Raw genomic sequence first — 13,424 nt, forward strand, 5'->3', positions numbered from 1 at the left:
AAAGCATTTCCAGATGGACAGCAGTACGGGTGAGCCAGCGGGTCCTCAATGTGGCCAGCGACCCGAGCTGACCGCACTCCTCTCTTCTTCTCCTGGGCCACAGCTCTGCACAGAGGACCAGGGCCGCAGCTTTGAGAAATGATTTGCATCCCCTTCCCGCCTCCAAGATACCGCCACAGCCCTCTTTTCCTCATCAGCGCATATTTCTATGGCTTAAATATAGCAAATATAAAACAAGTGCAGCGCACACAGAATGCCATTCGGGGGAGCGCAATGAACACGCTGCCTCTGTAACGTAATGAGCCCCAAGTGCATCTGCCAAATATTTGGACTGAGATTCCAAAGGAGGGTGGGGGTCCACAGCACGGAGAAGTTCGCGACCAAACCCTCAGGCCAGTATCCTTATGCATCTTTTGGGGGGATGCAGGTTGCTTGTTGGTCCAGCCTGCCTTTCACCTGGAGGTGTTTAACCACTCGCAGCAGCCATTTCCTCTAAGAAAAGCGAAAAGCAGCTTTTTGTGCCATGTCACTGGGGCTGAGAGTGGATTTGAATTAAAAAATCACAAATTACATGTAATGTAAAGAAAAGAAATATAGTGTTTCTCCAGGAGTGTGGCCTGGCTTTGTGGCTGAGGTTAAATGACACCAGTTAAACCACACCAGTTTTTGAACATATGACCCTGGGTACTATTTTCAGCGCAGTGATTTTTGAAGTGATTAATGACAACAGCTTGGCACTAATCAGTGGCTGGTGTTGCTGATTAAGCTAACTCTTCCTTGGCTCACAAGAGGCATCAGGAATAGAAAGGGCAGGAAACTCCCCAGAGCAACAGGAGAGGCAGAGCAGATCGGGACCTCCCGAGCTGCCTGCTTTTCCATGGGAAAATTAAAAAAAAAGCTATAGCCATCCAACTCCAGAGCTGAGCTCAGCAGTGCTGGTGGGTTCTGCTCGTCCGGTGGCTTCGTTTCGCTTTGAGAACGTTTTTATATGGAGCCTTTTCAACATTCCCACCCCTCTCAATAAAAAAAGGGCTTCACTTGTTAAATGTATGCTAGTATTGCTGGTGTGGCACTTCTTGCATGTGTTTGTAGGAGGAACTCAGAGACACCAGCTAGCTCCAAATCTATCTACATCTGCAAAATCTCTCCTTTCTGCAAGACGCTCAAGAGAAGGAAATCTGTTAGTTCAGTGTGAAGGCTGCACGTTATCAGTCCCAATGTAACTCAAATTGTTCAATTTACAAATCAGACAGATTCTCCAGATGCCACCCCATAATTCAAGGAATCCCTAGAGGAAGCAGGCTGTGCACTCTCTGCTTTTTACATCACCACCATTAAGAAATTGCGATGACCTCTGGTCGGCGGGTAATATTTGAGACAGTAAAACATCTCACTTGCTCGGTGCTACCTCTGTTAGCTCCGTGACATTACCTGGGCCCTGTCCTATCTTTTTCTTTTTCCTTCTCCAGTAAGAAAACCCAGCGAGCAGGACTCCGAGACTTACAGGGAGCCTCGGTTGGCAAACTGCACATCTACACAGTCACAACCACCCTGCTAAAATGAACATGGTGCCTTGTAGGTCGCATCCATGTTCACAGCAGAGCTCTTCCACTGCCCCAAGCTACCGCAAAGTGAGAAGGATGCGAACGAAGCTCCATTTATGCTGTGGAGCCTGAATGCTGGCCAGCCTCGTTAGCCACTGGCATCTTAATCACAAACTTCAGAGCGCCGTAGGGGAAAGATGTAAGATTTTATAAGCTCATCTCCAAGAGGGTCCTGCAGGAGTCCTTGACAACTTAACGTCTATGGTAATGACAATATATTCACAGAGCTTTTAGCCATCCCGTCGAGCCCCTCAGAGAGGCTGACCCCCTCCTGCTGCGGGTGGCTCTGACACCCCTCCAGGGAAGCTCCCAGATCGCTGCTCGGCCACCACCATTCCCGAACCATAGGCATGCTCCTCAGGGGAGCCCGGGGGGCTTCTCATTCCGGTATTGCATGGCACAAAGAGAGGATCACTTGCACAAAAGCTCATCACTGCAGGCGACTTCCCCCCGGGCCGGGCGTGGGGCGGGCAGGAAGGCAGGGCTGGCCCCGAGAGGAGCCTGGCGTGATGAAAGGGGAGGTGTTGCAAGCCTTTGTGTGCAATGCTACAGGCACCTCAGACAGTTTCGTCTGAGTTTTTGGGGCAGTTTTGGGTTTTAGCGGTCATTTCACCTGGGTCAGGGAGGGGATTGTGGGCTTGAGTATTTGTGGGGCTGGGGTATTTTCAGTGTCTTTTCTTCTCTATGGGATGGATTGTTATTAATTATAGGCAGGCTCATGCAATTCCGTGACGTGGGCAGTAAAGACCAGGCGTTGTCCTGGCATGGGTCTAGTGAGTGATGCTGCAAGGGCAACCTGGGCGCTGAGCTGCCCCACCGCCGTGCCGCAGGGCAGCACCAAGTGAAGGCAGTTTTCCCAGCAGTTAGTGGGGCAAAAGTAAAAGCACTGCTGTGCACTGGGGGAGCCTAACCCTGGCTCTGTGTAGGCAGCACCCTAGCTACTGAGTCCTGTTTAGAGGCAAAGTACAAGTAGACCATCACTTTAATGGTAAGTGGTTGCTGCAGGGCTTCCTAGCTGGGACCCGCTGTCACAAAAATGAGGCTACCTGGCTCCTGCAGTGGATCTGCCTCCCGTCACCCTGCCTGGGGACCAGCCACCCCTACGGATGTGCATGCTGCCATACGGGCACCAGCCATGCCAGGCTAGCAGCAGGGGACTGCCATGGGCAGGGAGAGAGCCAGGCCCTTCCAGCAGGTAGTTGAAGAAAGGATCCCAATTTCCATGCTCTGAATTGGCACCTGGAGGGGCTTCTTGTTTCCATCCTCGGCCCTCCCTCCTTCTCACACACACACCACACACACTCACTGTTGTCTATAAGGGGAATTGCCTATTAAGGAAACCAGCTTGAGGAGTTAGGACCCTAAATAGCTGAGAAGGTTATAATAGAGGTGATTCGAACTGCCCCAATTTGGGTGCAGCCAGATGTGTTTATCCCCTGCCATTTTGTCAGGCAGGGGCTGGGTCGCAGTGGGGCTTTTCCAAAAATCCCACTTCTCTTCTCACCCTCTCTCTCTGTGGCTTCCTTTCTTGCTGCCTCAATTTTTGTCTTTCTATCCTTTTACCAACTATTCAAACTCTAGGCATCACTTCCGAACTCTGGGTCTCTGAACTTTCCAGTTTCCAGACTACTTGAAATTAGACCAGAGTAAACCAACGTCAGCCCCCCATAAGTTATGCCGTGTTAAGCCTATTGTGCTCAGGATTTCCGTAGTGGGTTTGCTTCACCTGTTATCCAGTTGCCAAAGACACAGGAATATCAGTGGCTCTTCTCAGTGTAAATGCTTTCCTGCACCTTCCCCACCCAATCTTTTTGGGGTGTGCAAATGCACACACATACACCCCCCCTCCTTGGCAGAAGGTCTGTAGGTAGAGCTGTGAATTTCAGCAGCAAGGACGGGTTGCTTAGGTGGCAGCCACACTGGGACCCCTCTTCAAACCATTTCCCTGCTCTTGGATGCCAGATCAAGACTTAAAATTCTGTGGGGCCTGACAACACCCCTTCCCCCCCAAGCGATGGTGAGAGGTAGGAGAAATCCTACCATTGCAAAATCATCTCACCATCGACTTTTTAGTGCCTCTGTGACATTGTTAAGTGCTTGACTACTCTCCTCTCTCTCTCTAATTCATGTTCTCGATTGTTTTCACTCCTCGCCTTTTAACTCTGCACGTCCTGACCCGGTTGTTTCGTGACTGTCACACCCTTGGTACATCAACCACAAGGCTTTGGTTTTAGCACCCAGGCAGGCGGAAGCTCATTTCACAGGCGGCTGAGCCGTGCCTCGAATTGTTAAAGGGGTGAAGTTGTTTACGCCACCAGCTCATGCTAGCCAAGGCACATTTATTTTGTGACTTTAATGATGGGAGTGGACGACAAAAAGCTTGTGTTTCACAGAGCTTTGTGAAGACCCTGTCTAAAAACAGGAGGGGGAAAAAGGGTGCAAAGGAAGGCAGTTTTGCTTCAGCCTTTGGTGAGGCACTTGTTTTGAAAACCTAGAAGGTGGCCCAAGCACACCTAATCAGTGGTTTCTCTCTGGCTTCTACATACCTTCCTCTTTTCTCTAAGGGCTGGTTAAATGCCACTTGTTTATTTGACCTGTTTTTTCCCCTTGCTGTTGTTATTATTAGTGATCTAGAAATATTGTCAACAAATACGAACCAAACATGTTGCCTTTAAGACACGAAGAAAGAAAAAACAAAAAGATCAAAGATCTTTAATTAAAAAATAGGGAGACAACAAAGCAGAAAGTGTCTCTCGTGTCAATCTTTTTTTAATTTCAGGCCTCATGGACGCAATCGTTTCTGCTTCAACTACGGAGCCCGATGCCCTGTTAAAAATAGCCCTCTGGCTGCCCAGGACAGCTGGAAGCGCTGGGGGGCCGGAGCACTGCGGGTGGGTCGGTGTGGGGGCGCCTGGGGTGGGGACGGGCGCCTCGCACTGAGTCCTCTGACCACAAAAAGCTCTCTCACCCGCCTGCATAACTCTATATCTGCCCACGGACCACAACCAAAAAGAAGCAGCTGCGAGAAGCAGGTGAGCGGAAGCATTTAGCATAAACAGGAATAAGCAAAAATGCTCCATAAAGGAGCACCCTCTTTTCCACGCCGTCCTTGTCCAGCACGCTACGTGGGTCTGCCCATGCTCTTGGAGAAAGGTGCTTCAATCTGAGTTTATAGGCCAAACATCTCTTACTACGATCTATCTATCTGGTTGAAGCAGACACTGTTGCCTTGGTGATGAAGTGACGAGACTTCTCTTACTCTGGGCTGCAGTGAGTATGGCACACGTGCTCTCCGTCTCTGGGAACGCAAGATAAGCTGAAAGGACAGGTAGGGCTGGTGGGACCTGTAAACGTTTTCAGGACAATGATCCGTAGTCTCCCAGCAGTCAGGGAGGAGAAGCTCCCATGCTTAATACATCACAAGGCTGCTCATCTTTATACAGCCTTCTCAGGTATTAGGCACTCGTATGCTGGAAAAAGTAGACATGTCAAACTCTGTTTGGGGTGAAAACATAGGAAAAACGGTGTCTCTGTATAACTCTTAGGTAGACATCTGTTGGAATACCGTACTGATGTGTACACATGAATATCCTTAGAAGACATAATTTGCTTAAAGTTGCATGTTTGATGCGCTCTGTGGGGAGGGGACATACACGAGCTGGCTCTCACCAGAGCGGGGCTGGGGGTGGCGGGTGAGCGGCTGGCTAGCTACGGCATGGAAAGAAGCCTGGTCCAGCGGGTCACGGACAAGCTGTGACATTGATCTCCCCATGTGACTTTTAGACAAGTCACTGCAGCTCTATGTCCGAGGAAAGCATAGCGTCTTGTATTGCTTTAGAGGAAGAGAAAGGTTGCTTAACCTGAGCTCTTGCTGAATAAAGAGTATGTCTCAACTTTAAGTTAACATCCAAGACTTCATCCTCAGTTTTCTCTAACATCATCAGCTATGTTACAATACACCAGGTGGTGCACATAACCATGAACAGCAGCTACCTTTCGTTTCAGCTAAGCTTCAAAGCTGATCCCAAACCCCAGAGCTAAAACTCTTTTCTCTCTTAAAAAGGGTAGGCAGGCTTTACAAGGATGTAAAGGCATCTGGTACATCTTTGAAGCATACCTTAAAAGTTTGATGCAGTTACTGTTGTGCTAGGGGCCTTGATGGGTGGCAGTGCTGGAGCATGTCTGTGTGCCCTAGCAGCGTGTCAGTCCTGGGCAAGGAGAGGGCCCTGGGACTCTGACACCATCTAAAGCAGGTCTCTGGTCTACTGAACTGGAGCATGCACTTATTTACTGAAAGTTACGAAAAAGACAGCTTTGCTTTTTTTTCCCCATGCTTCGGAAACATGGATGGGATTTTGTGTCGGCTCTGGCCTGAGAGGCAGGTCATGGTTACCACGGGTACAACCAGAGGGCACATACAGGAGACGGGAGGTGGAGATGTGAGGAGAGGTTGGCGTGGAGCAGCTGTATGAAAAGATCTGCAATAAATCACAGTCAAATTTCTATTTCTCCTGTGCATTCTCAGTCTGGATACGTTGATCACTGCTAACGAAATGCCTGGACGCATATGCTTGCCGTGTTTGCTGAGTGCTTGCAAACTCTGTGCTTGGATGTGTCTGCATTGATCTAGGAGCTCCTGCTGTGCCAAGCCCCCGGCCCCGGTCCAAGACCTCTGTGTGAGTGCTCAGCTCTCCTCCTGGGGCAAACCAAGGTCTCCCAAAAGAACTGACTTGTGCCCAAATCTCCCTCCCTCCCTGGGCCTGGGATCCACAGGAGCCTTCCTGGCTCCCTCAGCTTAGACAGACCCAAGGGAAACCCACGCCTCTTTGGCTGCAGTGATGAGGGGAAGCCTTCTGCTAGTGGAAGTGATTTCTTTTTAATGAAATACAACGTCAAAATCTTAGGCACTGAGAGTCACTAAAAATTAAAAAGCATTTTCCTCAAAGTAGGTGTTTTGACCTAACAAAGGTGTAAGACTAACTGAAGTCACTTGCCGTGAATTAACACAGTGAGTAAGGCCATAAAAGAAACGAAACATATCACTGCTTGTACTTTCAAGAGGCTAAAATAGTTCCTTCTCTAAACTTGTGCGTACTACAGCTGTGCCCTGTTAAAGGATGGCCGCGTTGCAGAGGAGAGGGAGTTGCGCTTCACTGAACCTAAGCAGAGTCATTCGCAAAGTCTCCGCTGATCCTTTGAAGGAGATAGCACAATGTAAGTGCAAGGTTGTTATTAGAAAACAAGAAAATTAACTAACAACAGATTTCCTTTGAGGATGAACATTTTCGGGCTTTGAATAGCTATTGCAAGAGTCAGCCTGATTTTTCATGAAGATATGTATACTATAGCTTGCCACACCCAGCTCTGTGACTTGGGTTTTCAATGTACAATAAGGAAAAACGATGCTATTGGAGCATAAGTAGATGGAAATGGTGGAATTATCAATGATGGTGCAGAAAGCTGAAGTTTTCAACAAATGTTTTTGTTTGCATGTGGGAAAATATCAGTGCCAGCTTACGGTCTATATCAATGGGAAAATATTTTTTCCTTTCATCTTTCCCAAAGGAGGTTTTTAAACTATAGCTTTGAAAAGAGCTATCCAAGGAGCTCTTTGCTAATTTTGTCAAAAAACTTGAAACACCAGAGGATTTCCAGAAAGCTATAAGTTAATGTTGTGTCACTAACGGTGCGATAGCCTGGCAGTGGTCCTGGCCTCGTTACGGAATAGCTGATGTAGGAGTCATATAAGCAAAATTAAAGGAGACGGAATACCATCAGTGGCACTCATTAGGGTTTTATAGAAAATAATTGTGTTGATAGTGTACTTGGACTTTTGTAAGAAATAAGACTTGGTACTGCATGAGGTCTTGACTAAGAAACTTGAAATGGAGTAGGTCAATTTGGGACATGCTGAATGAGTCCAAATCAAGTCCAAATGACAGATGTAACCCAGCTGAGGAATCATCAGGGATACCAGTTTCTAGCGAGGACCTGCACAGATTCGTTCCATCCCTATGGGATTTAACTCTTTTTATGTCAGTGACCTGAAAGGGAACTTTAAATAGTGACTGGCTGAATATGCAGATGGCACAATGTCTGGGGAAGTGGTAAATCACTCCGAGAACAGGCTACTTGAGAAAGTGAGCTGATTCATCTGGTTTTGGTACGGGCATAGCTGGGAGCAAAGGAGATGATAGGCCATAGTTATGGGATAGTGTTGGCCCTGCTCTGAGAAATTTTGTCACTGAAAGACTTGAGGATTATAGAGAAAGATCTGAGAAAGAGGAGACCCTCATGTGATGCTGGGACCCAAAAGGACTCAAGCAGCCCTTGTACATATTAGCTCATCCTTGAACTGATCCTGATATATATATACATATATATTTATAAAGTATGAGTGAACAGATCATATAACTTCTGGATTTGTTCCTGGTGTAACAGTTTTGGAGCGGTGGGCTCCATGATGTTGTCCACATCTCCAAGGGAATGGTCCCAAGAAGAACCATGAAAATGCTTAAAAGATTAAAACTCGCATTTTATAAAGAAACAGTCATTGATAACAGTCTGCTTGGCAAAGGGTAAGAGCAGTCTGAATACAGTTTGTGGATAGTTATATGAGACATATATATATATATAAAAAAAAGCAATAGTGAGTTCTTTGCTCTCCTGGACAAGAGGGCAACAAACTCCAAAAAAGTAGACACAGCAACACTAGAAGAAGTAAGATGTAGCTACCTTTAACTGTGACAGTGGCTAACCATTGGGACAAGTTAAAAAGGTGGATGGGAGATCTGCCATCACCGCTTTCCAAATGAAGCCAGATGTGGAAAACTAACCAAAAAAAGCCCACACCCATGCTGAGCTGGGAGTCGGAGTTCAGCACCTGACAAATGCCTCCATCTGGCCCGAAAATCTGCTACTAAGTTTTGGCTGGTGCCTAGGTGTCTGCAGCGTGAGCAGGGTGGGGGCTGCCCTGTGACCGAAACAGGCACTGCTCCTCCTCGCTCGCATCCCACCCAGCCCTGGGGAGCGTGCTGGGTTGTCCAGGGTCAACACTGCTCCAGAAATAGCAGCCAAAAAGTTAATGTTTCCCTGCTAACCCGTTCAAAAGAGAGGAGAGGGGACTGAAGGGGAAGGCTAGCACTGTGCCTATGTTGTTTGGGCTTTCCAGCAGCAGGTTTGGGAGCCAACAGACCCTCTAGCCGAAAGAGCAGCTGGGGTAGATTTCTTCCTGGCTACACGCAGATGAATTGAAGGGGCTGTCACCAACTCATAGGCTGGTAGGATAACTCAGGTGGGAAGGGACCTCAGGAGATCATCTAGTCCAATATCCTGCTCCAAGCAGGGTCATGGAGAGGTTTTTAAAATGTTCCTGCCTTTGAAAAGCCAGCCTCCTCTAGCTGTTGCTGGATCAGCCCTGCCAGAAACAACTTAGCTGAGAGGCTGGAAAGGATTTCTTAAGCTCTGTATCTTTCCCTTCAGATAATACAATATAAATGTCAAATAACCTGCACACATTCCTCTCCTTCCCTCCTACGTTTCTGATTAAGAAACATAGGCTAGACGTTTCAGAAACAGCAAGGAAGCCTAAATCCCACTGGCTCTTCGGAGCACTCAAACATGCCCATATCGAGTCAGTTGTCCTGAGAAGCAGCATCCACCCATGTGGGGGCAGGATGCAGGCAACGCAAGAGGGTACTTTCAATGCCAGGTGATTTGCCCAGTGGCATCAGGTCCTCCCTGGACTATCAGGATTTTTTCCTGAATGCAAATGCTCTGACTTGTCCTTTCTGCAAATCCATTGCCCTTCTGAGCCCAGATTGGAACACAGGATGAGGAGTGGGGGCATATATACGTGAGAAATGTATTTGAATACAGACAGTACATCACTGAAGCTGCTTTCTTTCCTGTGTTGATGCCTTTCATTGAGGCTCAGATAACTTGATTTGGCGCTATTCACTGCTAAGTTTTCCATACCAACCGCAGCTGAGCTTTGTTTAAATGAGGTTTGCTGAAGCTGTGCTGAAAGTGAGTTTAAAGGTTCACGGTCTTTGGAGCGGATCCAGGCAGCTCTTTGTGCCTTCAACTCCCTTGGAAACTGCGGAGGGCTGGGGGCCGGGAGAAGATTTGCATGAGCAAGTTCTCTCCCTGGCCCCTGCTCGAGTGCAAAGGGGAGCAGAGAGCAACGGCAGAAATTAGACACCGTGGGCCAGATTCTTCCTCCTCCTCTGGGTCGTCTCATCTGCCTCTATTTTGACGGGGTAGCACTCAGTACACGCGTAAACGGCGGCACAGGATGCAAGCAGTGAGGAATCAAGCTCCGGCAGAAAGTTTTAGGGATAAGAAGCTATGGCACTGCCTCTGTGCCCTGGGTTGTGGCAGTCGGAGAGGAGGCGGATAATCTTGCTCAGATGATTTAAGTAGCAAGTCGCCTTTAGCCCCTGTAAAGAGCCTCTACTACTTCAACGACAGCTGCACCTGCGGTGTTGAATGCCCAACGCGCTACTTTGCATACTGCAGCCACTGTAGAAAACACACTTGTGTCCCCCCAGCTTTCTTCTTCTGCAGTAACCTCCTTGCTGAGGAAGCAAGCTGCTGAACCAGCGTGAAAGTTATTTTTATTGTATCTATCTGGGGTGCTTTTGTTCTCCATTCTCTTAGGAGAAAAAGAAAGTCTCGTCACCCTGTGACCTTGGAGCCCATAGACAACTTCAGATTTACCCAAGAAATTCCACCCAAGCTAGAAACCGGTCTCTAGTCTGTGTAGGAGGAGGGTTAGTTTAATAAAAGATGACTTTACCTTCCCCAAAGGCATCATCTTCTTCTCCGGGTGCAGTCGGATCTTCTTGGGCGTGCTGCATCGTGGCGAGGACGCAGCTCGGGGAGCAGCCAGAGCCGAGGGCTTGAACTGGTTCCTACGCTACAGCTCGACTATTTCCTTTCACCAGTTTCCTAAACATTTTGGTGGTAACAGCTTCCGCATCTGCACTTACGAAAATAGTCTCATTCATATGAATACCGCTTCTTGTTTTTACGGACAGCCTTTGAGATGAGTTTTGAGGTGGGGTGTCCTCACTGCTGAGAGAGAAGTTGTTTTTGAGAGCAGAGGCAGGCAGGACGGGCTCAGCACGCACCCTGCCCTGTCGCCTCGAATGCCGCTGCGCAGCGGCAGCCCTGTCAGCCTGGGCTGTAGGGGTTTTGCATATGAATGTGAATCTTTTCTGGTGGCAGAGGGAGAGCCGGGGAACAACTCGCCCTGCTCGGTCTGCAGAGAGCTCGCTTTCGCCCCAGGGACAGTTTGACCAGAGTAACCCCCCCGGGCTCTCTCGGTGCCATGTGTTCACAGGATGTTATTTTTCATTTAGCACGGCAGCAGCGACAGCACGTTCCCACCCACGCTGGGGTGACCCACGACAATGGACATGTGGACAAGCTGGAGAGCCATATGTGACACGAGTTGTCTCATGGGCAGATGCCCTAGCAAGGACGTGATTCTTGCAGTTAGGCTTTCCCGAGTCACCATCTTTGGTGCGTTACCAAACCTAAGTACCTTCCTGATGATCGGGTGAACAATATAAGAACATCAAAGTAAAACTCGCTTTCTGTCAATAACAGGCACATTATTTTAGTATCCCTGCCACTAATTCTGCATCACACTGGTCCCTTCAGCAGCTGCATTTTCTGAATTTGATAAAGCAAGTTGACTCCCTCCTGCCAGATCTCTCAGTTTATGAGAGGACCATGCCTACAGACTAACTTGCTCTAGACTTGCACAAAAATACATTTGGGCTTCAGGTAATGTCTGAGCCTTGCACAGTCCTGCTGACGTCGTCGGACCACTCAGACGATATTCATGGGCACGCACAGGCGTGGGGCCTAGCACCCGTAGTCCCTCACATCTCTGCTATCAGAAGTTAGGCTGTAATGACAGTAAACCTGTACTGAGTTTTGATTACTCAGTCTAGTAGTTGCATGTGTCGCCACACCCTTGAAAGCGAGACTCCCAGCACAGCAGCGGTGTTGGCTACAGCTTCCGGTAGATGGGTCACAAGCAGATATAATGAGCTCATCTCTAATTGTTATGGCTTTGTTTTTTAAAGCTTTACCAGTGGGTTTCTGCAGGGCTGAAAATGGAGACACCTGGTCTCCTCGGCAGTGGACAACTTGAACTAGTCCAGATGGAGAAGACAAGACAGAAGACGAGACAGGTCCATCTGGAGCACCTGACCTAACCCCAGCCCAGGCCTTAGAGCCATGTTCATTAGCTCCTGTAGCAAATCCTGTGGCAGCACTTCGGTCATCGTAGGAAGGTGAAAATCCCCTCTGCAGCTCGAGCGCAGCCTTCCCCTGTGTGCAGGGTAAAGTGCCTCCCGGCCCCAGGAAAGCGGCACTGCATCCCGCGGAGCTCGTGCCTCTCCCTCGCTGTCACGCTGGGCGTCTCGGCCGTGCAACCTGGGGGCTGCTGCCTTGCTGGGGCTGGGAAGCTGTGTTTTCCTAGGTGGATGTGGCCAAAGCCAAGAGCTTCCTAGGAATGGATTTTGGTGGGGTGGTGTGGCTTGACTGCCTGGTTGTTCTTTTGCCGCAGCAGCAAGACCCCTTGAGGAACTCCATTCCTAAAAAGCACCTCTCTTGCTTTGCTTTGCTTTCCTTTAAAATTACACTTGCTTAAGTCCCTGCGGAGTAAAGACGACAGTTTGGCCCAACAGGTAAAAGAGAGGACTTGTTTCTGGCCCCGCTGGACAGGCATGGGGAAGTCACTTTTCCTTTCTAGACTTCCCGCTCGCCCTTTTTCCTGCCCTGCTTATTTGAAGTGATTTCTTCAGGCAATGACCATCTCTGATTAGGTGGTAGCTGCACTATTGCGCTCAACGGGAGAGTCCCTCTGCCTCAGTAAGGCCCTCCTGCCATGGTCGTGAGTAGATGAAGACAGTGGTAAAAAGAGAGAAATGCCATTACAGGGTGATGAGGGGAAACAGAGCAGAAGAGGGTATCAGTAAGAAAAAGGCGAGAGGTGTGAGAAGAACAAGAAGATGGAGATGTGAAAGCTGCAGAGGAAAAGCACCGATGTGGAGGGAGGGGATGCCGACGCAGGGGGATGGCATGCCTCTGGGCGCTGCCTCCTAAAGCACACCCGAGGTCAGAGCTGGAAACCGCTGAGCTTGCAGAGCCTGGCAGGGCCAACGCGTGAGAAGGTTGCCAGGGGTGAGGGAAAGGAGAAGTGCTGAAGGAAAGGCAGTCACACGGTGTACCTCGCGTGAAAACTTCCCGGCAAGAGCGGCTCCTGGCAATGGGCAGCCGCTGCTGTATGGTTTCCTTGAAATAGCAGGAGGTGGATGGGAGAAATCTTGAGCCCCTTGTAAAGTCAATGGGTGCTGTGGAGCACGTCAGTCTCTGAGCACCAGCGTGGGCCAGAAGAGGCTTCGCTGTTCCTGCTGAGGAAGTTTTTTGGGCTTGATTTGAATAAGTCGTAAGATTAGCGATGTTATACATACAGAGGCAAATGACTCAAAATACATAGCCAGCCTAGCAGGAAGAAACCCGGAGAAAATACCCTGCAAGAGCAATGCTAACTTTCCTGCGTTGCCCTGCAATGACAGCTCATTTGTAAATCGAGCCTGGGAAGTTTTAGCCACTTACTGCTTCCTTCAGAAACACGAAGGAGCAAGCCACACTGTCCTCATTATTGTGGCAGCTCCCTTTTGTGCTGCATTTCCCTGGGACTTAAAGTTATTTCCTTATCCAGTGTTTTCAGTCAGCCTCTCCGGATGCCTGTTACCTTCACAGCCCTTTTTTCTTTTATTTTTGGGAACTAAAAGGCAT

General features: G+C 48.8%; 1 protein-coding gene across 2 annotated transcripts in view; it reads right to left on the bottom strand.

The window, feature by feature from the left end:
* The window catches only part of RIPOR2 (RHO family interacting cell polarization regulator 2), a 70,111-nt gene extending 59,362 nt beyond the window's left edge, over positions 1 to 10,749 (bottom strand). The window contains exon 1 of one of the 2 annotated variants that reach the window (XM_075142212.1): positions 10,405 to 10,749. In XM_075142212.1, coding sequence (XP_074998313.1) covers positions 10,405 to 10,465 — 61 coding nt within the window. In that variant the 5' untranslated portion in view covers positions 10,466 to 10,749. The remainder of the gene's footprint in view (positions 1 to 10,404) is intronic. The other variant, XM_075142213.1, reaches the window with a different exon arrangement.
* Positions 10,750 to 13,424: the final 2,675 nt, after the last annotated feature.

This window comes from Calonectris borealis, chromosome 2 (assembly GCF_964195595.1).
Source record: "Calonectris borealis chromosome 2, bCalBor7.hap1.2, whole genome shotgun sequence".
In the NCBI taxonomy this organism is placed as follows: Eukaryota; Metazoa; Chordata; class Aves; order Procellariiformes; family Procellariidae; genus Calonectris; species Calonectris borealis.